Here is a 26,996-nt window from a genome sequence, read left to right as displayed (position 1 = left end):
CCGGCTTTCAAAATCCACCTCCCTCCGCCATCATCTGCCGCCGCGCGGGGAGCAGGTGGTGTCGGAGGTGCGAGCAGCGAGAAGCGCTTGGGCAAAGCTGACGGACGTCTCCCGGTGGGGCTGAGCATCTGGAGCGCCGGACCGGAGGCGGCGACCCCGACCTGACCTGACCTGACCTGACCCGGACCCTAAATCTGTCCCCGCCCGCCGGACGCACGCGCGCACTCCGGTCGCCCCACGCGGCGGCGCAGCCTGTGTACGGTAGGGTCGGGAATCCCTTTCCTTTTCTTGTCACCTGCCTGGGGATGCAGGCGGGGGTGGCTCGGCCCTGGAACCGGACGAGGAAGGTGTGGCGCTTTCTGCGTGCCACCCTCCGCCTTCATCCCCTGTACCCTCGACCGCCGAGCGGGTGGGAGTTTGGGAAGCCAGGAGGGGCGCTGTCCCTTTTCCCAAGCGGGGAGACTGAGGCTTAAGAGAGGGCGTCAGGCCCACCCGGCTCGCCCAGCCGGCAGCGGCGTCCCCTGTTCGCGTCGGTGTCAATCCGAGGGCGGTGCACGTTCGCCTGGGATCCCGGATGGGGCTCCGGTGCGGTCCCGCCTGTCATTCTCGGCTCGAACTCGCGCGTCGCTCTCCCGCCGCCGCCTCCCAAGAGGCCCACACCCGCCGAGGACCTGGGCTGGTGCCGCCGCAGCCCCGGGAACCCGCGTGAGTCACTGCCGACGCTGGGCAGGAGCGGTGGATGTGCACGGAGGCAAATGTGCCAGACTCCTGCTCGGAAGGGAGAGTAGATGTTTGTGTTTGCTTCGCCGCTGGCCCTTTGCAGACCTTGGACTAATCAGTTCACCTCTCTGTGGTCCAGTTACCTAGACTTCATAGTGAACGGCGTGTGTGTTGCCTAGTCTTTATAGTGGATAGGATGGGGGGGTGGTGGTGGTGTGTGTACATACTGGACTTCTCTTCCAGCTGAGAAGTTCTGTGTTCCTATTTCATCTGGACGCCTCACCACCGTTTTTCTAGCCTTAAATTGTCCCAAACCAGAATTACAAGGAGTGGGGTGGTTGTGGTGTCAGGCTATTTCATGCTGAATTTCATCCCCTCCTTCATTCTTGAAGCAGCTTTGAGATTCCCTGCCTCACGCAGCAGATAGAGTGATCCTGTCAGAACATGCGTCACAACACAGTCCTTCTTCTGCTAGAAACCCTCCAGTGGCTCCCTTTGTCATTCAGAGTAAAAGCTTCAGTTCTTAAAATGGCCTTTGTGACTGGGGCCTCTTGTTAATTCTCTTTCTTTATCTCTTACCTCTTTTCTCCTCCCCTCTCTGTGTTCCAGCCCCACTGGCCTCCTTGCACTTACTCTGACCCCCCCCCCTTCCCCCACAAGAGCCTTTGCGAGAATGTTCTTCCCCCAGATATCTGCGTGGGTCAGTCCCCAGTATCCTTCAAGTCTTTGTTTCTTTCTTGATAACACCTTCTCTAAGACTCTTAAGAGTCCCCTTGGATTTCGAGGAGATCAAACCAGTCAATCCTAAAGGAAACCAGTCCTGAATATTCATTGGAAGGGCTGAAGCTGAAGCCCCAGTACTTTGGCCACCTGATGTGAAGAACTGACTCCTTGGAAAAGACTCTGATGCTGGGAAATATTGAAGGCAGGAGAAGGGGACGACAGAGGACAAGATGGTTGGATGGCATCACCGACTCAATGGACATGAGTTTGAGCAAGCTGCAGGAGATAGTGAAGGACAGGGAACCCTGGCATGCTGCAGTCCATGGGGTTGCAAACAGTTGGACACGACTAAGCAACTGAACAACCACCACCACTCTATTTTAGATTAAATCCATCCCCCGCCAAGAAAAAGGGAAAACAGCAATGCTTCTTACCCCTTTTCCTGTTTATTTTTTTTCTTATTACTGTCTGAGACACTAAATAACCTTGTTCTTCCTGTCACACATTCCTCTTTGAGGAAATGTAGTGGTCCTTTCTGCCAGTCTGCTGAACTACAGACTAGAATCTCCTTTTTTTCAGCAACTCTGTCATCAGTCTATTGTGATGGTGGTGGTTGTGATGTAGAGACCTCTGGTCTCCTGGGAACCCCTGAGGTCTGGCTGCCGTGGGCTGCCCAGTCTCCTGGCCACGGTTGAAACCAGCTGTGCAGTGGGCTGACCCCTGTGCCCTACCCCCAGAGTCATGCCAGGGAGGGCAGTGGGGCATTCTTTGGGATGGATAACCTGGATCCCATAGCCATCCGTGTCCTGTTTGAGGAATGGGACCCTCAAACAGAGAGCGCCCAACATGATCAGGCAGGTGTGTGTTCTGGGGAGACTCTTCATAGCCGTCAGACTAGAACTCGACTGCCATTCCCTAGGGACCCAGTGGTCAACTCACATGGCTTTGCTTGGTACCCCAGCTGGGGCAGTTGGGCAGAAGAGGGCTTGTAGTGAGACGGTAACTCTGTAGAGGTTGAAACCTTTGCCTTTTTTAGAACTCTCCCTTCCTCAGTGTTGTTTTTATTTCTCCCAGTGGTTTAGCGCTTGGGATTTCCTTATCCTGGGAGGTGGGCTCAGGCAGCTGAAATGGTCCTACCCGGCCCTCCCCAACCTGGAGATGCCCAGAGATCCTCTCTCTTAATGCACTTTGACCTCCTCAGTCTGCAGATTTCCAGGGGAGCCCACCAACGCAGCCACCATGGCCTCTGAAGATATTGCCAAACTAGCAGAGACGCTCGCCAAGACCCAGGTGGCCGGGGGACAGCTGAGTTTCAAGGGCAAGAGCCTCAAACTCAACACTGCAGACGATGGTGAGTCCTCGTGTGGACTGGCCCCGGAGGGACAGGGAGCAAGCGAGAGAGCACCTCCTCGTCCCACTTGTCAGGCCCGGTTAGCTTCATGATCACACTTGTCCTAGCCCAGTGAGGCTTGACGATGTTTTGTCCATGAGCACATGGTGGGCATCCCTGCCAATGGCAGCTCAGGCCGGCAGGTGGGAAGGACCTCTTGGGGGGAATGGTTGGCAGTGACCACAGTGAGCAGCAGTCCCGGGATCCAACCCTGCTTTCTTACTTCAGATCCACCCCCCCATTCACCCCACAATCCAGAGCTGGTCTGGGAATAGTTGTTGCCTTCCCAAGAGTGGGAACGTTCCGAGCACTGCACCCCCAAGAGCAGTGAGGCTGCATGAAAACGACAGTCCAGGGGTTTCCCTGGCGGTCCAGTGGTTAAGACTCTGCACTTCCACTGCAGGGGCCATAGGTTCAATCCCTGGTCAGGGAACTAAAATCCCACATGCTGTGCAGCGCAGGCCAAAAAAAAGAGAGAGAGACTCTGGGCCCTCTTGGGAGTCTGGTACACGCAGTGAATGCCCCTGAGGGGAGGGATGGATGCGCCTGTCTGAACAGGCATCAGGACTGGACAGAACTAGAAGCAGAATGCAGACCCTATCTTTGCTTCCATGGCCAGAGCATGGCTGGCACGGATCCACCCCGAATCCCGGGCACCTGGAAGTGAAGGCGCCTGCATCGGGGCCTCTTGAGGTTCCAGCCCAACCAGAGAAACTGGTCTGGACTTGCCTGGTTGTCCTGGTGTACAGGCAGGCTGGCTCCCATCCTCCAGGTCAGAGACCGCTTGAGTCCTTGCACATTCCTAACGTCCCTGGAAGGCCTTAACCTTTAGAGTTCCTCCCTGTGCATTATTACTTTTGATCCTTGCATCATCCCTGGGAAAGGGAGGTAAACATGTTGCCACTTTATAAATGAGGAGTAAAGGACTCGGGAGCCTTCAGTAACTTACTGGTCTTCAGTAACTTACTCACGGTGGTGTAGCCCAGAATAGCAGAGCCAGGATTCCATCGGAGGTCCATCTGCGTCCCTAGTCTGGTGCGTCTCAGTGTACATTCAGCCCAGCTCAGTAAATGTGAATTTGTTATTAAATGCTGGTTGTTAACACTGTGTCAGTCAGTCTTCAGTGCTGTACAAAGAGTGTCTCAGTTTATCCCCCCCAAAAGGTCTGGAGGTAGGTTTCACCCCATTGTGCAGATTGGGAAGTTGAGGCCTAGGGAGGTGATAGGACTTTCCTAAGGCCCAGCTCTAAGCAGTGGAGCTGGGAAGAAAATTCAGGGTTGTCTGCTCCTAAAATCCACGCACACAACCACTTCATTGGCTCAGGCGGGATGTGCCGCCTCCCATCTTGGCGGTCACCAGGGTGGGCAGCTTAGAGCCCAAACCTCTGAGGAGCTCCTGACCTGGAGTAGGAATGAGGTCCTCAGACAGCCAACAGGAGAGATGAAACACGCTCTCAGAGACATGGAAGAGCTCTGGGAAGTAAGGTTGGGGAAGGGATCACTTGTTTTCCACTTAGGGAGAGGCTTGGGAGGGCTCCGAAAATCCCCGAGGATGAGCAGCTACTTGAAGGAGAGTGGGCACTGCAGGCAGGAGAACCATGTGAGTTGGCCCAGGAGCTGGGACACACAGGGTGGTCTTGAGAGAAAAGAAGTCAGAATCCCGGAAGGAGCCTTGAGCTGAGGCCCTTGAGTGCTGTATCGAGAGGCCTGGTGGTCTGATTGTGAGCCCAGAAAGGGCCTGTCTTGGCTGAGGGTGAGCAGGTGAGGTCCAGGGAAGGCCATGAAGCTGTTGATTAGAACTCGGCCCCAAAAAGTGGAAAACAAAACAGAGAACTGGGTCCTTTTCTCTGCTCACTGAGTCATGTAAGGACCAAAGTAAGGCCTTGCTGCATTATGTAGCAGAGCCCCTGGGACTTGTTCCTTTGTGAGGCAGTCGAGGCCGAAAAGGGAAACCCCTTCCGCACAGCCTGGTGACGGCTGGTGGTTAGTCAGGGACAGCTGGGGCCCATCCCTGGCCTGTGTTTAAGTTCTGCGTAAAGTAACTCTGTTTGGGTTGCCGGTCAAGCGAGAGAGGCAGCCCGGCTGTGGCCCCCACCCTCTCCCGTCCCTGCTCTTCGCACTTGGGTGCCCTTCCTCACACGCTCACTCTGTGACTCCCCGGCTAAGCTCGCAGCAAGCTCAGTACTTCCCAGTCTACCTGTGTCACTTAGACAGCTTCCCCCGGGGCCCTGGCATCTCTGTCGCCTTGCTTCTAAGGGCGGTGTAAGCATTCCCGTGAGCAGCCATCTTCCCTCCTGGTGAGCTGGCCTTTCCCTGGATGTTAGGGGGACGCCCTGTTGGAGCAGGTCTCCCAGAGGGCTGAGAGGCCCCGCCAGCCCTGGCCCTGAGTGCCAGCTGCAGAAGAGGCCTGGACACCCGGTGCTCTGGAGTTGCAGCTCCAAAGGGGGGAGAGGGCTCGGGGCTTTCTCTGCCGGGGCCCTCCTGTGTGAAGTCCGCGGTTGTGCACAGAAGCAAGGCTTTGGGGAGCAGCACATACGTTCATCTTGGGAAAACCAGCCTGAAGCTCAGCATTGCCGCTTTCCCTGAACTTCTGGGCAGAGTGGCTTCATTCTTTGAAGCCTCAGTGTACCTTCCTAGGAAATGGGAGGCTCGTATCTGTCCAGCCTTTCTCGTCATAAAGTGAATGCTAGTCACTACTGTCTAGTTGTGTGACCTTCGCAGGCACTTCCTTACCTCAAGTCACTCAGCTGGAGACCAGACCTGTCAGTGACGACCTTAGGAGATGTGGCAGCAGTGAGCAGTGGCAAAGTGAGAAAAGGAACGGCCCTTTCTTCACAAACTCGTGAGCCAGTGAGGAAGCCGGCATTAGCAGAGTCTCTGTATAATGATCAAGCAGCCGTTCAGGGACCTCCCTGGCGGTCTAGGGCTTAAGTCCCGCCCAGCGGAGATCCAGCAGGCCGCACACCAGGGCCGAAAGAAAACTGACCTGGTTGGAGGGAGCAAGGGTTTCTGAGGAGGTGCTGCTGTTGGGGGGCGGTGGGGAAGAGGAGGAAGACAGGTGCATGGGGAGACCCCCAGCTCTGACAGCTTCTCAGGGAGCCACTTAGAGGCTGCAGGACATGAACTTTCTCTTTTAAAAATGTTTGTTTGTTTGGCTGCACTGGGTCTTCTTGCGGCCTGTGGGATCTAGTTCCCCGACCAGGGTTTGAACCCAGGCCCCCTGCATTGGGAGTTTCTTAATCACTGGACCACCAGGGAAGTCCTGGCATATCACAGACTTTCTGACAACCCTTCTGTGGTTGTCGTAGCCTAGAAGGTTGTGTTCCCCTCTCCTCTCTCACACTCCTCTCCATCTCTTCCCCACCATGTTACCCCGATCCATGCTGTGCCAACCAGACTAGATTTGTCTTTCATGTAACCTGTGTGATTTTTTCAGATTGTAAAATTAATACATGCTCATTGTAGCATACAGAAGCATTGAAAGAAGGGGAAAAAAAAAAAAAACATTATCTTCATTATAACACAGCCCAGGGATGTAACTACTGTTAATTTTGATGCATTTTTTTTTCAAGTTTTGTGTTTTTTTCCCAAAACATATAGTTGAGTTCCTCTTTTTTTTTTAAGTAATTGGGATCATAATTACAGATACTTAAAAAGCTGCTTTCTAACCAGACACATTGAGAGTACATTGAACAGATGCTGGGAAAACACAGATTTAGCCAGAATCCCACCACCTGGTGATAACTGCTTTAACGTCTGGTTTTTAAAACTCTGTGTGTGTGTGTGTGTGTGTGTGTGTGTGTGTGTGTGTGTGTGTGTAGTAGAATTCATACAATGTTCTAAAAGTGGTCAGACCAAACAGCGTTGGATAACCTCATTTTTCACTTATTACTGTAAGATTATTTTCCAAGTCAGGTAGACACCTCTGTGGCCATTCATAGTGACATCAGTGTAACTCTTTATATCATGCGCCCCAGTGAATTAACCTGCCCTCTGTTGATTGGCATTTAGAGTGTATGGGATTTTTCATCACAGTGAAACAGCACGCTAATGCGCGCACCAGCCTGAGTCACTTCACCCTCGATGCGTGTGTGCTGCCTCCCTGCCCCACCAGTGTTCTCCCCGCACCACCCACAAGGTGCCCCGAGCACCTTCTTCACCTGCACCAACCAGTTCCTCCTCTTCCTGGTTCCCAAGTCTCTCATACATTGCTTAACACTCATTAGAGAGGAATTGTAGCTCAGATGGTAAAGAATCTGCCTGCAATGCAGGAGACCCAGGTTTGATCCCTGTGTCAGGAAGATCCCCTGGAGAAGGGAGTGGCTACCCACTCCAGTATTCTTGCCTGGAGAATCCCATGGACAGAGGAACCTGGTGGGCCACAGTCCACGGGGATGCAAAGAGTCAGACACGACTGAGTGACTAACTGCCAACGACTACAGAGGAACTGTTCGAGTAGCCACATTCCCTGCTATACTGTGAGTCTGTCCGAGTCCCCTTGGTGAGCCGGGGCCTGGCACCCAGGAGGTGCACTGTAGCCTTGGAGTCGTGAGGGACGAGGTGTTCACTGGGCCTCAGCTCCTGCGTCTGTGGCTCATGACTCCAGAAGTTTAAGATTCTGATTTTTTTGGTCCCTGGGCAGCCAAAGACGTGATTAAGGAGATTGAAGACTTTGACGGCTTAGAGGCCCTGCGCCTGGAGGGCAACACGGTGGGCGTGGAGGCAGCCAGGGTCATCGCCAAGGCCTTGGAGAAGAAGTCGGAGCTGAAGGTGAGGTCGGCGGCGAGCAGGCCCAGCCTGGCTGGAGACAGGCCTCCGCTCACGCGCCCCCCCGCCCCCCCGGAAGGTACCTGTGTCCAGTCCCTCCTGGGCCCTGCGGGGGGGTCACCTTGGACAGCCCCTCCTGCTCCGGGCTCCCCGGAGCACAGCGCTGGCCGGGGCCCCTCTCCCCGTGTGATGTGTCTGCTCGAGGCCGGCGGTCACAGACCCGGAGAAGGTGTCAGGAGTGGAAGAGGTTTACTGGGTCACGCGTGAGGAAGGAGCAGAGCTGGAGAGAGAGCCTGCAGCTCGTGACGCAGATATGGGAGCTGTTCTGACAGGTGCTCAGCCCAGTCCGCGGCTCCTGAGCAAAGACTGCCCTCGGAGGAGGCGCGTTTGGGAAAGAAATAGCCACACCTCAGCTCAGGTGCTGGTGGTTGGAGGGCTGCTCACTGGGGGCCTTCTAGATGCCCTTCTCACAGCCGAATGGCTGGTCCTTTCTTGAAGGTTAGATGCAAGCGGTGCCCTTCCTCGGCCAACCCAGAGATTCTTCTGGTGTTTCTCAGAGCGGGTTCCTCTGAATGTTGGTCCTTCAGCATGCTCTGAGAGAAGTGCTGTCATAAAGCTGTGTCTCCATCTTGTGAGTCAAGGGAATAGGCTCAGGGCAGCTGAGTCAGCCTCCCCAGATCCTGCTGCTGGTCAGAGGCTGAGCTGTGCTCACATTTCCAAGTCCAGCGCACGTTCCGTGGCCCTGAGGGCTTTCTGAAAGGGAAGATGGACGAGGCCAGGGCCGTGAGAGGAAGCGGAGGGCCCCTGATGTTCGTGTCCTCAGGAGGATCATGGTCAGGTTAACAGACAGCCAAGGCAGGGCTGCTTCTGCTTCCTGCCCGGGGCTGTCCTCTTCCTGCGCGTGAGCTGGGACGTTTTCCTGTGAAGGAGCTCGGCTGTCCCGGGTGGTCCCTGGAGGACGGGGACAGAGGAGACGTGCCTGGGCCTGGAGGCTGCAGCAGCTGAGCGTAGGCCTCCGAGGGCCTGGGCTGGAGCCCAGTGCCACCACCTCATTGGCTGCACTGCCTGGCCTCACGTGGCGTCTGGGCTCCTTGATGCAGAGAGTTTTGCCTCCCTGGGTGGTTGCCATGGTGACCACAGGCTGGCTGGAGTGAGCACACTTGAGCTGCGGGAGTAGGGCCTGTTTCACATTCCCCTGTGCAGGCCCAGGGCCTTGAATCGCCCCACCGCAGTGTCTCAAGCTAGCCTGTCTGCAGGAAGGAGCTGGGGGTGTTGGAGCAGCGGCCAGGGCAGAGGTGCCCATGATACCGGTGCCCGTGTGGGCACAGCGCTGAGGCAAGATAAGATGGTAGTTCCACTCCTGCAGCACCTCACACGTTAGGTCTTGCCAGGTGAGCAGAGTGTGGCCCAAACTTGGACCCCAGACAGCACCCCAGCCTCTCGACTGCTGTGCTGCCCGCGTGGAGATGAGTGAGGCCTAAAGCCTGTTTCAGAGATAAGACACCGGGGGTCAGAGTCAGGGAGTAGCAGGCCTGGGTCAGTTGAGCCAGAACTAGAAGGAAACCGCGTGCCCTGGAGCCCCACGCTGACCTCAGCCCATCAGAGCTGGGCTGGGGAAGCTTCCAGATGAGAACACTGTCTATAGGGAGGAGCTTAGGCTGGAGCTGCCAGTTCTGAACCCACACACCTGCGTACAGATGTAACTTCCCCAGCCGACCCGTGTAGAATGTCTGCAGGGTTGTTAGTGATTTGCTTTATTGGAGGATGTGAAAGTTCTGCCAACACCGACTTCTCTAGTACTTAAGGTTAGGTCTAGTTCATACGTGTTGAGGTCTGGGTTTCAGGGAGAGTTGCTTCTCCTGTGTCCGTTTTTCCGAGGGTTGGCCAGGAAAGGCCAGAGCTGCCAGAGGTGATATTTTAGGCGGACACAGACCCAGCGTTAGAGGTGGGACCTCAGTTCTGCTCCCCAGCATGGTACGTGACCCAGCCACGTGGCTTTTGTGATATTTACCTGGTATTGCCTTTAAATCGGCTCACTTGGAAGTAATTTAAAAGCAAATATGATCTCTTCTCTAACTGGAAAATCACATCCCTTACCGTAAAGGAAATCAGAGTGTTATTAAATTCTAGTTCAAGGTTGCTGTCATCTAAAGGGTCTGAACCTGAGGCCTTCTCTCCCTTTGTTGAAAAGGCAGATGAGCTGGAAGTGGGGGCGTGGGTGAGACCCACCAACCCCAAACCAAACCTGTCTTCTGGAGGTGGTTAGGAGGGTTGAAAAGAGACTTGAAAAGACAGTAACTTCTTCGCTGCTGGGTTCTATATTGTCTCCTTTCCATTCCTCCACTCCAAGATCACGTCCCGTGTCACTATGGCCCACACCATGGGGGAAAATTGGAGTCTGGTGTCTTGGTCCTGGTCCTTCCACTGCCTTGCCGGGGGCCTGGGGCCAGTCGCCTCCTTCCCTCTCAGCTTGATTACTTTTTTCTCTGAGAAACAGAGGGTTGGACAGGTGGAGGGTTTTCCTGACACTGCTGCTGAGCCCCACAGTCCTTTCCTCTGGGGCCTCCAGGTCCTGTCAGCGTCCATCAGAGCTGGTCCCTGGCCCATGGGGGTGAGGGCTGCCTGAAGGCCACCTCCGAGGGTTTCCGCTAACTCTCTTCTTCTTCCAAAGCGATGCCACTGGAGCGACATGTTCACGGGGAGGCTGCGGTCGGAGATCCCTCCCGCCCTGGTGAGTGAAGGCAGCCTCTGCCTGTGCCCCGGGCCACAGGGACCCCTTTAGCACCTCCCAGGACTTTCCCCCACAGCCTCCTCTTTGTGGAGACTGAGAGTGCCCTGGGGATGGCCGAGATGCTGCTGTGGAAGCCAGGCGAGCACAGTCTCTGTCTGTGTCCTGACAAGCAGGTGGTGATGGGGAGCCAGAAGTGAGGACTCAGAGGGCCCTGGGAGACTGGGCGGCCCAATGACAGGAAGTACAGCAGAGACCTGAGCGCAGAGGTTTCGCCCACAAGCAGCGTGGGTCTCCTTCCCAGATGATTACCCCCTCATCCCAGCCCCTCCTCCTCTGCGTCCTGAGGTCCCTCTCGACTTCACTCTGCACACAGGTCGCCCTGTCTTCCTCCGGCCCCTCTCTTTTTCTGATACCACTCTTCCTGCTTTGGTTCTCGTCTTGGGTGGCTTCTCTCTGCCTGTTTTCCATTTCCCCATTCCTGGGGCTCAGCTTGGTTTGGGTGGAGCTCCCAGCCTGTTCACGTGTGTGGGAGGCGTTGGAGGGTCGCAGGACCCAGCGTGGCTTGCCCGGGGCTGGCAGCCTCCCAGCACAGGCCCTGCAGGGCTCCTGGTCTGTCTGTGTTGTGCTGGTGCTATCTTCTCAGGCCCCCGATCAGCCAGCTCTGGCCCTTCTGAGATGCTGGCACTAGCCTCATCTCTAAAGCGCCTCTGGCCAGCAGACAGTTAAGGGCCATCCAGGATGGGACAAGTGACCCCATGGGGACGCTGAAGGGGGGGCTCCCTGGGTGGGAGGTTGATGGAGCCCCAGCAGAGTTGCTCAAGCTGGATACCAGCCCCAGAGGGTGGACAAGAACCAGGTGCAGCTAGGATTCAAAGTGCAAGTTAAGTGATTTGATATAAATGTGTGTAAAAGGATTTCAAGTTGGAAAAATTGGAGACTGACTTACGAGATCCTAGCTGTGGGCCTCTGTGCTGTTGTTTTACCTACATTTTAGCATTTAATCTTCTCAAGTTCTGCAGGAGGTATGATCTCCATACTAAACTTACGGTGGGAGCAAGTCTTAGAAACAGGAATACAAATTCAGGGTCAGGGAATGGCGTGAAATGCAGGGAGGGTGGAGTGGCGTAGAGGGAGGGCTTGAGCCTCTGACTGCTTAAGGGCTGAGGTCAGCTGTGGCCTGATCACTGGGGCTGGGTTTTCTTCAGCAGGTGGGGGAACCAGAGAATGGCCCTTGTTAATCTGGGATTGGGGGTCATGGAAACTGCCTCAGCTGCCCTGTCCATTGCCGGGTCAAGGGCAGTGTCTTCGTCACGCCTCTCACCTTGAACCCCTGCCCCCTCCATGCCCAGCCCTGGCAGAGCCGCCTCTCCCTGCCCACTGTCCTGGGCAACGTAGGTGTCCCAGCCTGGTAGGTTCCTGGGAGCCTTCACCTTCTGGCCACATCAGATCCTGGACTGAGGCAGGAAATTGGGCACCCACCCTAGGTGCTCAGTCACTGCTGGAAACACTGGGGCATCAGTGGTACCTCCTTCCCTCCCCGTCCAGTAAACCCCAGTCTCTGCAGGTCCCCCCTCCCTCTTTGAAAACCCCGCCGAGACTCGGTCTCCCCTCCAACACCTCTCATCACACTGGCCCCCGCAGCCCCTTCTGTTGCCTGGAACCCTGTCTCACATCCCGGGTGGGACTCAGCCTCCAGCCTGCTTCCGCCTGTCCGTCTGCCCTCCTCAGGTTTGGGGCTGTGTCTTCTGTACCCCTCATGCTCCTCCAAGCCCATTGAGCTCAGGCCCAAGTTCACAGTTCTTGGCCTGGCGCCTGCCTGAGTTGACCCCTGCCTCTCCTGGAGGCTTGTCCCCAGACACACAGCTTGCTGCTTCGTGCTGTGTCCCTCTGCTTGTGGGTTTACTACTGGCTGGAATCTCCTCATGTTCCATGATTGGCTGCTGCTCATCCAGACTGAGTTCAGATGCAGCCTCCTGGAGGAAGCTTTCCTGGATGACCATACTAAGCCCCAGGCTGCAGCTGAATTAAGAGTCCTCTGCAGGGTTTTCAGTCCGATGTAACATGGTCAGCTCTGTACTGAAATGGCCTGTGTCTGCCGGGTCCCCAACTGCCTAATGCCTCCCGAGGGCAGGGAGGGCCTGGCACAGAAGTAGCGCCTGGTCCCTGTCTCTGAAACTGACACAAGCTCCTCTGTGCCCAGATCTCTCTCGGGGAGGGACTCATCACGGCCGGGGCCCAGCTGGTGGAGCTGGACCTGAGTGACAATGCCTTCGGGCCCGACGGCGTGCGAGGCTTTGAGGCCCTGCTCAAGAGTTCCGCCTGCTTCACGCTGCACGAACTCAAGCTCAACAACTGTGGCATGGGCATCGGTGGTGGCAAGGTGGGTGCGGCCGCTCCCTCCCCACATCCCTGTGTCCTCCGCCTTCCTCCCTGCCCCATCCCCTGCTACATCTGCGTCCGCCTGGAGTATGTGCCCTTGGCCACGCACCATCTGATATGATTCGCCTCTTGTTTTTCTCTTCAAAGGACAAAGGCCTCAAAGGCAGCAGCCTATGGCCAGTGGGGAGAGGAGATGGATCTGTGAGGGTGGGGTTGCCAAGCAACCATCCTCAGTTCCGTGTTGCCTTGGCAACCCACAGGCAGTATTGCAGACGTGCTCCAACCTGCTGGCTCTGCAGAGCACAGGGTTTGGGCATCACCAGACCCGCTGTGCCCTCGGAACAGCTGCCAGAGCCACGTGAGGCCTGGCATGTGCACGTGGGGGAGCGAGCCCAGAGAGAGGGACCACTCAGGGAGGCCCGGGCACAGCTCACCTTTGTCCCTGGTCAGGGCCTTGCCCAGGGTGCCTCCCCTGTCCTGCCAGCAATCAGGCGGGTCAGGGCAGACGGGCTAGGAGAGGGCAGCCCTGATTATTCTCTTCTTGGCCCATTCTGGCTGCTTCTGGCCCAGCTTCTAGAAAGGCCAAGCGCCAGTCTGCATTCCCATTTTCTTTCCCTCACGGTCTGACCAAAAGGAGCAAAGGGCCAGGGTGTAGGAACTAACAGCGAACAGGGACGTCTTCTCTTTGGAGACATGTCATCTTAATTCCCCCCGCCTTACTGAAAGGTGGGTGACACTGTCCCTGCCTTTTCAGAGAACGGCACTTGAGCTTAGAGCTCTTGAGTCGTGCTCCTCAGATAACGTAGGTAGCGTGGGACGGATGTGGGATTTGAACCGGCATCCCCGTGGCCGGTCGGAGCAGCAGGAGGTGCCAGTGTATGCTCAAGGTGCCCAGGCTGAGGAGCCGTGGTGGCCTGCCCTGCACATGGCCTGTCGCCTCCTGCCCTATGGAAGGGCGAGCGGCTCACGCTGGGCCGTCTGAGCCGCACGCCTCCGGTCTAGGGTCAGTAAGCTGTGTGTTAAGACGACAGTGTTTGCCTCAGCACAAGAGACCAGTCCAGCCCAACCTGGAGTAGAGCCACCTCTGCAGACCCCTCAGGCTGGCCTACAGCAGGCGTCGGTGGTCTCTGCCCTGAGCACATGCCCGACCCCTGCCACTGCGGGCTTAGGCTGGCGGTGTCCTGGGTCCTGTATGTGCCCCAGAGTAGAGCTGTGTGCAGCCACGCTGACCCAGCTGCCTAATACCTTCTGCCTCCCGGCCTGGTTTTGAGGTTGAACAAGGTGTGAAAGTGCCTTGGCCAGGAGTGCTCAGGGCCTAGCAGATGCGTGTAAATGTCTCTCCTGCTGCACTGCCCGAGAACCATTTACATCTTCTGTACTGCAGGGTCCCTATTTCCAACCCACCAGCCGACCAGTATTTGTAACCTCCTGCTCTGTTGGTGTCACTAGATAGAGGTCACCTCCTGGCACCACCCCAGGGTCAGGGCAAACCAGGTTTTAGGTTTTTACCCCCAGCAGCTGAGCCCCCACTGTGTGGCTGGTTGGAGCCTGGGCAGGTGTCAGATGGGTCATGGTGGGGGGAGCCCTGCCCTCCTTGGCTGGCTCCCCTGAGGCCTTGTGGAGCGTGGAGGAGATGCCAGAAGGTTCAGGTTCTGTCCAGGGTGTGCCGCTTGCATGGTGTCTGTAGGAAAGTTTCTGTCGCTTTCTGAGCCCGAGTTTCTTCAGCTGGAGCATGGGAGTCATGACGGTGCCCACCTGACAGAGGGTCCTGACACTAAGGGGGCCAACCATGAAGCCCCTGGCCCACGTCACTCGGTGTTGGTGCCTCCCTCTCCCTGTCCCTACCATGGGGCTAAGCCCGACAGGCGGACACAGAGGTGGATGTCAAAGCCCATGTTCCTGCAAGGTGCTGAGCGGCTCTCGGCCCGTGTCCACCTGGGCCGTGGCTGGTGCAGCATGTTGACGACCAGGGCCTCCTGCCTCCCCTAGATCCTGGCAGCAGCTCTGACCGAGTGTCATCGGAAGTCTAGTGCCCAAGGTAAGCCGCTGGCACTGAAGGTCTTCGTGGCTGGCAGAAACCGTCTGGAGAATGACGGAGCCACCGCCTTGGCAGAAGCTTTTGGGGTGAGTGGTTTTTGCCCTGCCTGCCCTGGGGCCGGCTGAGTGTGGCAGGCTGAGTCTAGAACTTGGCCAAGAGACCTCGGGCAGCTTGCCTCCCTCTCCGAGGCTGCTAGCTCATCCTCTTGGGACAGGATCCCCATCACTCGGGTCTGAAAGGTGGCGTGATCTGCCTCCTGGGGGTGAGTTGTCAGTGCTGTTTGTGACCCACCAGGCTGGGAAACGAGCGGAGGTGCCCGAGCAGCGTGAGTGCCGACCCTGGCTTGTAGGGTCGCAGCCCCTGGCCCCAGTGAGCAGGGCGCTGGGATGGAGCCCACCAAACTGCCCATGAGCCAGGGAGGAGGGCAGGAGCTGCAGCTGGAGGGGGTGCTCTCAGGGGTCCTTCGGGGCAGGGTGTCTTAACTCGGGTCCGTGGACTTCCCAGGTGGTTCAGTGGTAAAGAGTCTGCCTACTAATGCAGGAGACACAGGAGACTGCGTTCGATCCCTGGGTCAGGAAGATCCCCTTGAGTGGGAAATGGCAACCTGCACCAATATTCTTGCCTGAAAAATTCCATGGACAGAGGAGCCTGGTGGTTATGGTTCATGGCGTTGCATAGAGCTGGACACGACCGAGCATGCATGCTGTGGGATCCCACTGGTCTGTGGATAGAGTTCAGGGAGGCTTTGAACGTGGCCGGGGGTGCGGGATATTGCATGATTGTTTTCACTACCAGAGCTAATGAAATGCAGCATTTACCTTCTATGGTGAATGTGGACAGTAAACCTCAGCTTTAGAAATTTCTGTGGCTTTGTTACCAGGAAAAATCACAGGTATTTTCACGTCAAATGATAGCTGTTGTGAATAGACAGAAGTATTTGTTTCTTATACATTAAGGTTAATGGTACACCAAGGTCTTATTATTTGTTGGCCTAAGAGGTATATGTATGACTACAGCAAACATTTAAGCAGTTTTCTAAACATTTTGATACTTGTCTTTCAGTTGAATTGTTATTCTGTATAATTTAGCTTAAAATTTAAAAACATCCAGAGGGGGAGCCCTGGGGTTTAACCAGATTGCCCCATGGTCTGTGTCACAGAAAACATTAAGAGCCCTGACTTGAAATGTGCCTCAGTTGGGCTGCCTGTGTTCATTTGTGAACCCCCACGCTGTGCTGGGTGCCCAGAGACAATAAGGTGCCTGGGTACAGAGTTAGGCCAGGCCTGTCCTCAGTCCCTCCAGGGTAGTGATGGAGACTGGGACATTGGCCTCTCCTTGAGATCTTGGGGGCTGTTGGGATGCAGACAGGAAGGTAGCTTTGACATTTCAGAGGGATGAACACTGTGAGGGGAAGGATGAAGTGCTCTGGGGGCAGAGAGGAAGAGTGTTGGGTTGTGCTGGGAGCGGGGGTGGGGGGTTGAGGGAGGGTAATCCAGGAAGTCTTCCTAGGGGAGGAGGCATCTAAAATGAGAGCTACTGAAAGCATGAGGAGTCAGCCTGTCAAGAAGATGCCAGCAAAAGGAGGAGACAGAGTGTTCCAGGCAGAGAAAAGGAGGTGTGGGAAGGCTGGAGTGAGGGGGTTCGCTAGGTTCAGGAAGCCCCCTCATCCCCAGAAAAGGATGTGGAACATGGGCTGCCATTTGTACTCTGTCAGTAAGGCAGCAGGACCCCCAGAAAGAAAGACCAAGTGGCTCTGCATTATACAGAGCAGGCCTGGGCTGACTGTGGGCCAGAGCCCAGGGTCCCCGCAGTGCAGAGGTGCCAGACAGACACCAGTGCTCAGAGCTGTGTGGCCCTGGGCAAGTTACTTAGCCCCTCTGATCCCAGTCACCTCTCTGGTGACGGTCCTAATCCCAAGTACGCCTCCCTTGTGAGAGGTGCGGTTGGTCAGGCCGAAGCTTTGCCATCTGTTTACAGACAAGCCCCTCCCATGCTTGGTGGGTGGTGCTGCCCTCCTGCCCGCAGGGTGTCCCCTGGCTCCGCCCCTGGCCTCAGGGCCCACTGCTCTCCCTCCTGCCCCCCCACAGATCATTGGGACTCTGGAGGAGGTCCACATGCCCCAGAACGGAATCAACCACCCCGGCGTCACTGCCCTGGCCCAGGCCTTCGCCATCAACCCCTTGCTGCGGGTCATCAACCTGAATGACAACACCTTCACCGAGAAGGGTGCCATGGCCATGGCCAAGGTGAGAGGGGCACAGCAGGGCCGGAGTGGGCCACGGAGGCCGGGACTGGTGGTTGTCTTTGCTGTAGACCCATCAGCAGGTGGCTGCTCTCCCCCCGGCCCGCCCACCTGGCGTGTATCCCGTGGCTTCAGCCATGTGCACGCGTCCAGAATGGGGCATCTGTCACCTGGGGGCCTGGGTCCTGGGGGCAGCTCTGCATGTCCGCGCTGCCCTGTCCTGAGCGGCCTCCGTGCTGCAGCCCCAGCTGTTGGTGCTGGCTTCAGGGGCCACATAGAGGCTGCTGCCGCCTGTCGGCCTCGTCGACTGTGTCCTCAGCTGTTTACTGAGCCCCGTCTAGCGCCCAGTGCTCTGCCAAGTGCAGGCCTCACAGCGGAGTCCAGGACTCTGCCTTCAGGGAGCCCCGAGGGCGAGGAGGGGAGGAAGGAGCCAGTTGGCCAGGAGCACAGTGGCTGCTAGGCGTTGGGCCGCTGGGTGGGAGACGCCGCTGCTCCCGTCTACCTCACAGTCCTGCTGTGGGGTCTTAACAGACGTGTGCAAGTGTTGGGGAGCACACAGGGAGTCTAGCCAGATGCAGGGCAGGCTTCCTGAAAGAGGCCATGTGGTGGCCACGTTCTCCAGGACAAGTGAACTTTGTGTGGACAGGGAGGGCAGGAGGGGTGTTTCGGGCAACGGGGTCAGCAGCCCGCGGGGAGGCCAGAGACGGGAGTGACCCTTGCTCCATTGGGCCTGGTGTGACCAGGCCAGGGGTCAAGGTGTGTCTGAGGGCTGGGGGTTGGAGGGGGGCCTTGCTGACTCCTGAGACCTTCTCCCGTGAGTAATAGGGAGCCCTGGTGGGGACTTAGCCAGAGGCTGGAAGGCCTCCTGGGGGCAACAGGAAGAGCTGATGAGGCGACTGGACTGGATGCAGAGGGACAGGGTGCTGTGGGGTATGACACTGGCTCAAGGAGGGCCTCACCCTGGTCCCCACCTCCTCCCGCAGACGCTGACGACCCTGCGGCAGGTGGAGGTGATCAACTTCGGGGATTGCCTGGTGCGCTCCAAGGGCGCCGTCGCCATCGCAGATGCCATCCGCGGGGGCCTGCCGAAGCTGAAGGTCCTGGCCGACCCCCTGCCTCCTCCCTGCGGGGTCCCGGCTCCCCTGCGCTCAGGGTGACGGCTGTGCAGGGGGCAGGGTTCAGGCCTTTCAAGGCAGGGTTCGCAGCCCAGCCCTTCCACATCCTCCTTCCCTGATGACTCTGCAAGTCTCTTCACCCCTCCAAGCTAGGGTTTCTGATTTTTCAAAGAGAAGAAAAGTGACTCGGTTCATTGCAGTTTAGTGGGAGTGAACATTCAGAACCTGTCCTGTCGTTGGGTGAACAGCATTCTTTTTGTCATGGCGGTGTTGTATCTGGCCGGACAGAGTCCGTCTCAGACCCTCACCTGGGGGAGTGGAAGCTCCTGTCCCCCGTGTCTCCTGTCCCTGTGTCTCCTGTCCCCATGTCTCTGTCCCCCGTGTCTCCTGGTCCCCGTGTCTCTGTCCCCCGTGTCTCCTCTCCCCCGTGTCTCCTGTCCCTGTGTCTCTCTCCTGTCCCCCGTGTCTCCTGTCCCCCGTGTCTCCTGTCCCCCCGTCTCTGTCCCCGTCTCCTGGCTCCTGTGTCTGCTTGCCTCTAACCCTAACCCTTCCCGTTATCTTTTAGGAGCTGAACTTGTCATTCGGTGAGATCAAGAGAGAGGCTGCTCTGTCTGTTGCTGAGGCCGTGGCAGACAAGGCGGAACTGGAGAAACTGGACCTCAATGGTAGGAGTGGGGTGGCCTCGGTCCCGGCCTGCTGGATGGGCCCCGCCCTGTGCTGACCCCCGGCCCCTCCCCCGCGAGCAGGCAACATGCTGGGAGAAGAAGGCTGCGAGCAGCTGCAGGAAGTGCTGGAAGGCTTCAACCTGGCCACAGTGCTGGCGTCCCTCAGGTAGGGGTCTGGGGACTGGATCCTTTATTCCTCCCTTTATTCATTCAGAAAACATGGGTTGAGTCCCTGTGGTGTGCCAGGCACCATGCTGGGCATTAGGGGATCGACAGCAAGACAGTCAAGACCTTGTTGCCATGGGCAAGGGATCAAGGAATGAGACAAGGATAATCAAGTGATCGCGTGTAAATATCACAGGAACACAGAGGGGACTGAGAACAGTCACCCTGTAGAGCAGGAGGGTCCGGCAGGCCTCCTAAGGGATGCGCTTTGGTCTGAAGTGACGGTATGCAGGGCAGCAGTGACGTGGGATGCAGTGGCCGGGGGTGGGCCCGGGCTGTTCCTGAGACCAATCTTGGAGGTCGACTGGAGAAGGAAGAGGTTGATGTAGGAGAAGGAGGTCTTCCTGGGTTTGAGGCAGCGGGGGGCTGCCTCCTCCATCTGGATGGGAGTTGGTTCGGCCGTCAGCACCCGTCTCCGCCTGCCTTTCTGATCTCTAGATGGGCGTCATTCCTGTGTCAGGTCCTCGGTCATGTCCCCGCAGGCCCAGGCCCCATGCTGCTGCAGGAACTAGGCCAGGATGGGCTCAAGGGGCCCCCCAGTTCGGGGGGAAGTGGAACAGCCTTCCTCAGAGGCAGGGCGGCCCCCTCGCTCCCCCTTAACCGTCGTTTCCTGTGGTCAGCAAGACGTGGGTGGCACCGTCCTGGGCATCTCAGCCTGGGCAGTGTTCCCGCCAGGCCCGGGACCCAGCTGTGACAGAGTGTTCTTCCTTTCCTCCATCTCCCCCGTGGGGCTGCGGGTTCCTTGGGACGGACAGGATGGAGCTCTTCTTGTCCGCAGCACAGGCGTCCCTGTGGGCCGCGCCTCCTGGCAACTCCCGCAACCCGGCCCTCCCTGCCCGGCTGGGGTCTGTGGGTCCTCGGGCCCACATGGGCCACCAGGCGGGGAGGGGCCTGCTTGAGCCAGGTCTCCCTGCGCAGTGATGACGAGGGTGAGGACGACGAGGACGAGGACGAGGAGGAGGAGGAGGAGGAGGAGGAGGAGGAGGAGGATGAGGGAGAAGAGGACGAGGACGAGGAGGAGGAGGAGGAGCCGCAGCAGGAGGAGCAGGGCGAGGGGCCGAGCGCGCCTTCACAGAAGGGCCCGGGCCCGAACAGCGGGGTGAGTCCTGGGGCCCTGAGACGGCCCCCGGGGCTGCGGCTGGGGGTGGGCGCGCCTTGGGCACAGGACCGCAGACTTGCTCTGCTGTGCACTGCCTTGTGGAAGAGAGGAGACCGTCCCAGCGCAGCTGCATTTGTCTGTCCGTTTATAAGTTATCACACGTACAATGCCGCCGCGTCCCGTGCAGCAGACTGCTGAGGAGCACGGGTGTGCCCTGCACGAGCCCGCTTGTGTGTGGGTGTCTGCAGTAACTGGGCTGCAGCGCGGCTCCGTGATCTGCAGTTGGTTGAATCTGCGGGTGTAGAGCCTCAGACACAGAGAGCAGCTGTCAAGTTGTACCTGGGTTTTCAGTTGTGCTGGAGGCATATAAGTGCTTCTAAAAGAGTAGGGTAAAAAACAGGCAAAATGGAAATTCGTTTTCCTCCCCATCTTGGTGACCCCTAGGGATGGCCCCCGTTCTGGAGACGGTGGCCGGGTCTTGAGCCAGCTTGGATACTTGGTGTTCCTTTCCTGGCGGGGAGGCATGTCTGTTCCCTCAGAGGTTCCCAAGTAAAGCTTCTGGGGGACTTCGGGTTGGGCACGGAAGGCCACGCTGTGTTGAATGTGGCTTACTGTCTAGTTTGATGGCCAGGTGCCTCTGGTGCCTGCTAGCAACAGTCATCCCGGCTGAGACTCCAGCTCCTGGTGGGGCCCCTTGAGTCCTGGAGTCATTGTGCAGTACTCCATGTCATCACAAGGATCCCCTTGGCCGCACCAGGCTCTTGGAGTCTGAGGGAAGTGCTTGCCCACACCCCAGAGGCTCCTACGCGAGGAGCTGACCAGGGCCAGCCTCTGCAGGCCCCTCACCCTTGGGGAACCTGGGGAAATTCTGGAGTCTGAGCCTTGAGCGGCCCAAGTGAGGGGCATCCTTCTGGGCAAGGAGTCTGGACGTGGACCTCTCCAGAGCCACCTGTGCCGCCCGTCCCCCAGGAACCAGCTCCTGTCCTGTCCTCCCCGCCTCCCGCAGACGTCTCCACCTTCCTGGCCTTCCCCTCCCCGGAGAAGCTGCTGCGCCTCGGGCCCAAGAGTTCCGTGCTAATAGCCCAGCAGGTAACAGCACCACTGACGCCAGTCCCGCTTGGGCCTCTGCTGCTAGAGCTGCCAGAGCAGAGGTTCCGGCACAGCTCGGGGCTGGGTGGGGGCGGGGCTGCCAAGCGTTGTATCTAATGCGCACTCGTGTAAATGGGTGTGACCAGTGGTGGCACAGGTGTGCGCACACTGTGAACACAACTTGCCGCAAGGAAGGATAGGCCTGGGGCATCTCAGTGATGACAGGTTGGGGAATTTTCGCAGGACTGTCCCGGGAGCACACGGGTAGGCTTGCCCCTGCACGTTCTGTAGGACCAGCTGCTTCTAGAACAGCTCTCCTGCCCCTGGCCCCTGAGCAGGTCCCTGGCCGCTTGTGTTCTTGTTCACTTGCTCACTGTTGGGTGGCTGACCCGTGCTTCCTGGGATGGTCATCAGTCACCCGAGCGCAGCAGTGCACAGTGCCTGATGCTCCCCCCGCTCTGGGTACTTGGACGTGATTTTAACCTTCTTGGCACCTCGGAACGTAGACCCTCTACACTCGTTTGACGGATGAGAAAGCTGAGGCTGCATGTGGTTTTTTGTTTTTTTACACAAATGGAAGGTTTGTGGCAGCCGTGGTGAGCAAGTCTGTTGATGCCGTGGTCCCAGCTGCATTTGCTTGCTCGGTGTCTCTGTCACATTTTGGTATTTCTCACAGTGTTTGATAGCCTCCACCAATAAAAGATCATGACTTTCTGAAGGCTCAGATAACAGTGTGTTCTAGTAAGAACGTGTTTTTGAGTTAATGTACCTGTTTTTTTAGACATGCTACTGCACACTTCGTAGACTAACACGCAGGGCAATCTGAAGTTCACGTGACTGGCTTTACTGTGGTATTTGCTTTATTGCTGTGGTCTGGAATCAAGCCCACAGTATCTCTGAGGTGTGTCTCTAAGAAATAAAAGGGGCCACTCGCAGAGCTGGCTTGATATTTTGGCTTTTTATTTCCCTTTTATGTTTCTCTGTAATCTGTGTGTGTGCGATTTGTTTCCCCCATGGTAAATGAGATCATACGATACTGACCTTCTTGTGGCCGCCCTTTCCCTGAACACCAGTCATGTTCTCTGTGTCACTACAGCTCTTCTCACGCCCTTTGTGTCAGTGAGCAGATGTAGCACTTAAATCATCCAGTTTCTGGGGATCCACTGTATTTCCGCTTTTCCTCTGTTGTTGGTTAAGCTGAGGCACGTTTCCTTTCGTGTGAACATCGTTTGCGTTCTGGATTATTTCATCAGGTTAGACTGCAAGAGGGGATCCCTGGAGACAGTGGTTTTTAACATGTACACTTTCCGTGGGTGCTACACACCTGTGGTGGCCGGGCCCCTGCTGGGTCTGGGGGGACTGTGTCCCTGCCCCGCGAAGGCCCGTGTCCTGCCAAGGCCTCCTCTAGCCACAGGCAGGTGCTCACGTCTGCCAAGGCCCCTGGCCCCTGGTGACCAGCCATCGTCTCCTGTGTCCTCAGACTGACACGTCTGACCCGGAGAAGGTGGTCTCCGCCTTCCTGAAGGTGTCCTCCGTGTTCAAGGATGAAGCCTCGGTGCGGACGGCTGTGCAGGACGCAGTAGGTGCGTGCAGGGGCGGCCTGGACAGCTCCGGCCTCTTCGCTGCCCCGGCTCGGCTCAGAGCTGCCCTCCCATCTGCTCTTCGTCGGGTTCTCGCATAGCTTGGGCAGGGTGCTCGCCTCTCTGTTTTTTGCAGATGGGGAGCCTGAGGCCCTTCCCAAAGCCATACAGTGCTATACGGTGAGAGCTCGGGCCAAGTGGTGCCCTCTGCAGGAAGGTCAGACCTCTCCGAGGAGGGGTGATGAGGGCTGAACCCTTGTCCCCGCCTCCGAGCCGCTGCACAAACCGTCCCCTCCACCCACACGCAGGTCCTCAGGCCTTGCCCAGGCTTCCGAGGGTCTCTCATCCTGTCAGGACCCTCTCTGGCCACCCCATCCTCTCAGTTACTCTCCTCACAGCACCTCGCACCTTCCACCTTGCCAGTGTTTGAGCCGCCAGGTTGGGCCAGGCAGGGAGGGGAGGACAGGCTGGAAGCGATGGGAGAAGCGGGTGACACTTGGTGGGCTGGTGGAGGGGTGGCTGGGAGGGGCGGGAAGGGCCAGGCGGGGGTCTCTGTGTCTGTTCCCTGAGGCCCGGCCCTGCCCCACTTGGGGCATTTGTGGGGACAAGTTGCCTGAATTCTGTTTCCCGGAATAGCCTCACACGGGAGCAGGGGCTTGTGGGGTTCTTGTAATGCCTTGGCCACACCTCCTCCTGCTCCCCCATCCATTCCCCAACCCCCAACCTCCACAGACCAGCTGAAACCGCCCCAGGGTGACCTGCGTCACCTCCTCTCTGCCCATGCCTGTTCTACCCGAGGCCAGGCCGGGCCCCGGTGTCATGGGAGGGGGTGGGGGGTGGGGGGAGATGAGCCCTTTCCCTGGTGCTGGCTGTTCCCTCCGTCTGGCTACCGTGGCCATGTCCACCTCCTGAGGAGGCAGGAGCAGGGCCAGCCTGTGTGCCTGGGGGCCACATGACCTTAGTCCTCTCTACTGCCTCTGCCTTGCAGATGCTTTGATGAAGAAGGCCTTCAGCTCGTCTGCCTTCAACTCCAACGCCTTCCTCACCCAGCTCCTCATCCACATGGGGCTGCTCAAGGTGTGCCAGAAGGAGCGTGGGCCCAGGCAGGGGGGTGCACCCCAACATCCAGCACCTCGAGTCTGGCTGGGCTGCTCGCCCACTGTCCCCAGGCCTGGATCTGCTTAAGCAGGCTCGGCCTTCGTGATGGGATGCGGGATTCAGCTTGACCTCGGCCGTGGGGCGCTGTCAGCGGGGGCCGGGCTGGGGACTGGGTGTCCTCCGTGACCTTGACGCTCACCTGGCCTTCGGCTGTGCGTCTGTCTCGCAGAGTGAAGACAAGATCAAGGCCATCAGCAACCTGCACGGCCCCCTGATGACGCTGAACCACGTGGTGCAGCAGGACTACTTCCCCAAGGCCCTGGCGCCCCTGCTGCTGGCGTTCGTGACCAAGTGAGTGTGCCCGCTGGCTCATGTGGCCAGCGTCCGTGTCCCCGGCCTGGTCACGCGGGCCTCCCGGGCCCTCGGCCTCTGTGTTGCATCTCACCAGGCCTGTGCCAGCTGAGGACACGGGGCTCGGGCACCGTATCCTTCTCTGAGAGTGGGGACACGGCAGTGGCCCCGTCTTCCAGACAAGGCAGTGAACACCAGGTCAGAGGGGGTCTGCCCATGTCGTGCTGCCGATCCAGGCTCCATGCCCAGCAGCATCCCAGGAGCAGTTCTGTGTCCATTCCCGCAGCAGCCTGGGCCAAGGGGGCCTGCTCGCCCGGCCCTCCACAGCCACAGGCCCCTCTCCTGGGGATGCCATGGGCCCAGACACGTGGAGGCCCAGGCCTTGTCCCGGAGGGTCCTGGGCCTGGTAGGGTGGTGGCCACAGTCGAGGAACAAGGAGCCTCCCGAACTCAGGGGTGGGGTGGGGTGGGGTGGGGTGGGAGCTCGTCCCGGTCTTCACTGAGGCCCCGTGTGGCCCCCAGCCAAGCCCCTGCCTTCCCCAGGCCTCAGTCTCCCCGTCTGCCAAACTGAGGGGTGGGTGAGGTTGTCTCCGAGGCTCTGACCACCACACTTCTGGTGAAGCCAGGGCCTTGGGGGAACGTGGGAGGGGGCCAAGGAGAAAGGAGGGGTCTCCGGCCGTCAGTCAGGGCGCTTGGAGCCTGTGAGGGAGTATGTGGGGGTAGCCTGCATAGGCTAGAGGGGTGAGGACCACCCACCAGCCCCCAGGACCCAGTTGGGGCCTTGGCCTCTGTCGCTTGGCATCTCAGGTGCTCCTTGGTCCGGCCTGACGCCCTCGCTGTGTGCGCCCGCCCCTGCCGCCACACTCGGCCCCCCGCCCCACCCCAGGCCTCCCCTCATGCTGCAGCTGCCCCTCCGCCAAAGCCCAGGGCGAATCCCAGCCCTGGGCGTGGATCTCGGGCGGGCCGCAGCCTGGCCTCCCTCCGCCAGGCTGAGGTGCGCTCCCTGCACGTGGTCCCCGCCGTAGGAGCCATTGCCGCAGGCTGTCTAGAGTGTCCCCAGCCCCCAGCGGCCACCCCCGGCTGCCCATGTCTCCTTCCAGCCCTTGGTTGGGACTGTTGTCTCTGTTCTCCTGTTGTTCCTGTCCAGCCCTTGGGCTGGGCATGGACCCCGAACTCCTAGAAGACAGACACCCTTGCCCGGCTGGTCAGTGATAGACTGCCTCCCCCCAGCTTGTTGCCGGCCCTCCGGTGCAGGCCTCAGTGTATTCTACTTGCGAAGAGGGGGGCTCGGGGCTGACGTGACTGTGGGGTCACGTGTGCTCCCTTCCCTCAGCTCCAGCCCAGGGGTCCGGGGTCCAGGCTCAGCCTGCACCAGGCCGGGTGTCTGTGGCTTCCGGTCCTGCTGCTCCCCAGGCTCCCTGCCCCCCTGAGCACCTCACCAGTCCTTTCTTGGTGGTGGAACTAACGATCTCGCTGGCTACCTGTGGCTCTCAGGGGCCCAGCTGGGACTCCCATGGGGACCAGTGGCTGCAGAAGGCTCCCTGGCTCTGTGCCCGCTGGAGAGGCCCCGGAGAGCCTGTCTGGCAGGGCAGAGGCCGGGTCTCCAGCCCTGCGCCAGCTCTGGGCCATGTGGCCTCAGGTGCCTTCCCCAACCCCACCTGCAAAGGCAGGAACTGACACCCCGCCTTGCAAAGTCGTCATGAAAATTAGAAAACCCGAGTGTGGTGTGTGTTCTGGGTAGCGTCACAGCTGGGAAGCTGGCGCCGCGCAGCCAGAGCTTCCTGGGTCCAGAGGGAACTGCCCGCTGACCCTTCTCTCCCCATAGACCCAACGGCGCCCTGGAATCCTGCTCCTTTGCCCGCCACAATCTACTGCAGACGCTGTACAAGGTCTAGACGCCAAGCTGGCCGCTGCCCGTCCCTCACCTGGACCATGACTTGGGAAGGGACTCACCTGAAGGACTCTGGCTGTGGCAGGGACGGGCTTGTCTCACGTGTCATGTCTCCTGAGTGTGTGTCGGTGTGGCGTACTTGCGGGCATGTGCTTCTGGTCGGGGTTTGAGGTTTTCCTGTCTCCTTGCCGGACTGGCTCTGGTCCCACTGGAGCGGAGCTGACGGCCCCCAGGCGCCAGGGCCGCAGGCTGTTGTGCCATTAAAGCTGCCGCCATCTGAGGACCCTCTGCTCTCTGTGCGGGCGCCAGGCCCTGGCAGCCGTCCCTGCCCGCCCGCCTTCCTTGCCGCCAGTGTGGGCGTGCCAGGCCTGGGGCGCTGCTGGCCGGGTGTGTCCTGTCCTGCCTGGGGCTGCTCGCTCAGGGCTGCTCAGCTTCCTGTCACCAGGCCCGGCTCCTCTGGCCACCCCTGCCCCTACCATCCATCCTGTTCTGTGCGACTCCTCAGCCTGAGGGGCCGGGACCGCTCTGGTTGGGGCCACGGGGTGGGGGTGGCCACCCACACCTGTGTGGACAGGAAGGGAAGCCGGGGGTCTGGGAGCCGGACTTGCTGGGACAGCGCTGGCTCCGCACCCCGTGGGACCTCCTCGGGCCGCTGAGGTATCTGGGTGCGGCCTGGGAGCCCCGCCGGAGAGGTGGGGGGTCTGGGCAGGCCCACACCTGTTCTCCAGCTGCGTGGGCAGGGACAGGGCCTGCCCAGGCCTGAGGACCTGGGGCCGGGGCGAGGTGGAGGTTGGGCTGGGCCGGATGGGCCCTGGGACACTGTGCTTTCCCCGTGTGCTGTGTGTGTGTCTGGGCTGTGCCCGGGGCTTCACAAATAAAGTGTGGCAACAGTGAA

General features: G+C 58.7%; 1 protein-coding gene and 1 non-coding gene across 9 annotated transcripts; both read left to right on the top strand.

Moving 5' to 3' along the window:
- Nucleotides 1-26,996, top strand: RANGAP1 (Ran GTPase activating protein 1). 8 transcript variants are annotated; one of them, XM_020876946.2, is made up of 16 exons: nucleotides 1-261; nucleotides 2,645-2,794; nucleotides 7,475-7,602; nucleotides 10,271-10,330; nucleotides 12,531-12,710; nucleotides 14,699-14,833; nucleotides 16,835-16,993; nucleotides 17,973-18,086; nucleotides 18,670-18,769; nucleotides 18,851-18,935; nucleotides 19,913-20,093; nucleotides 21,063-21,182; nucleotides 22,663-22,765; nucleotides 23,751-23,839; nucleotides 24,090-24,211; nucleotides 26,036-26,996. In XM_020876946.2, exons 2-16 carry the CDS (start codon nucleotides 2,683-2,685, stop codon nucleotides 26,103-26,105), a joined length of 1,758 nt encoding a protein of 585 aa, XP_020732605.2. In that variant the 5' UTR covers nucleotides 1-261; nucleotides 2,645-2,682; the 3' UTR covers nucleotides 26,106-26,996. The 8 variants fall into 8 exon arrangements, 7 of the variants coding, with proteins under 7 accessions (XP_020732605.2, XP_070309512.1, XP_070309511.1 ...); XM_070453411.1 differs by lacking the exon at nucleotides 1-261 and adding an exon at nucleotides 325-347; XM_070453410.1 differs by lacking the exon at nucleotides 1-261 and adding an exon at nucleotides 378-705.
- On the top strand, nucleotides 3,194-3,266 carry TRNAG-UCC (transfer RNA glycine (anticodon UCC)). The gene has a single exon. It is a non-coding gene; the product is annotated as a tRNA-Gly (tRNA).

Source organism: Odocoileus virginianus, chromosome 23 (assembly GCF_023699985.2).
Source record: "Odocoileus virginianus isolate 20LAN1187 ecotype Illinois chromosome 23, Ovbor_1.2, whole genome shotgun sequence".
Lineage (NCBI taxonomy): Eukaryota > Metazoa > Chordata > Mammalia > Artiodactyla > Cervidae > Odocoileus > Odocoileus virginianus.
Note: the sequence above shows the minus strand (reverse complement) of the source record. Positions and strands in the feature narration are given on the sequence as shown.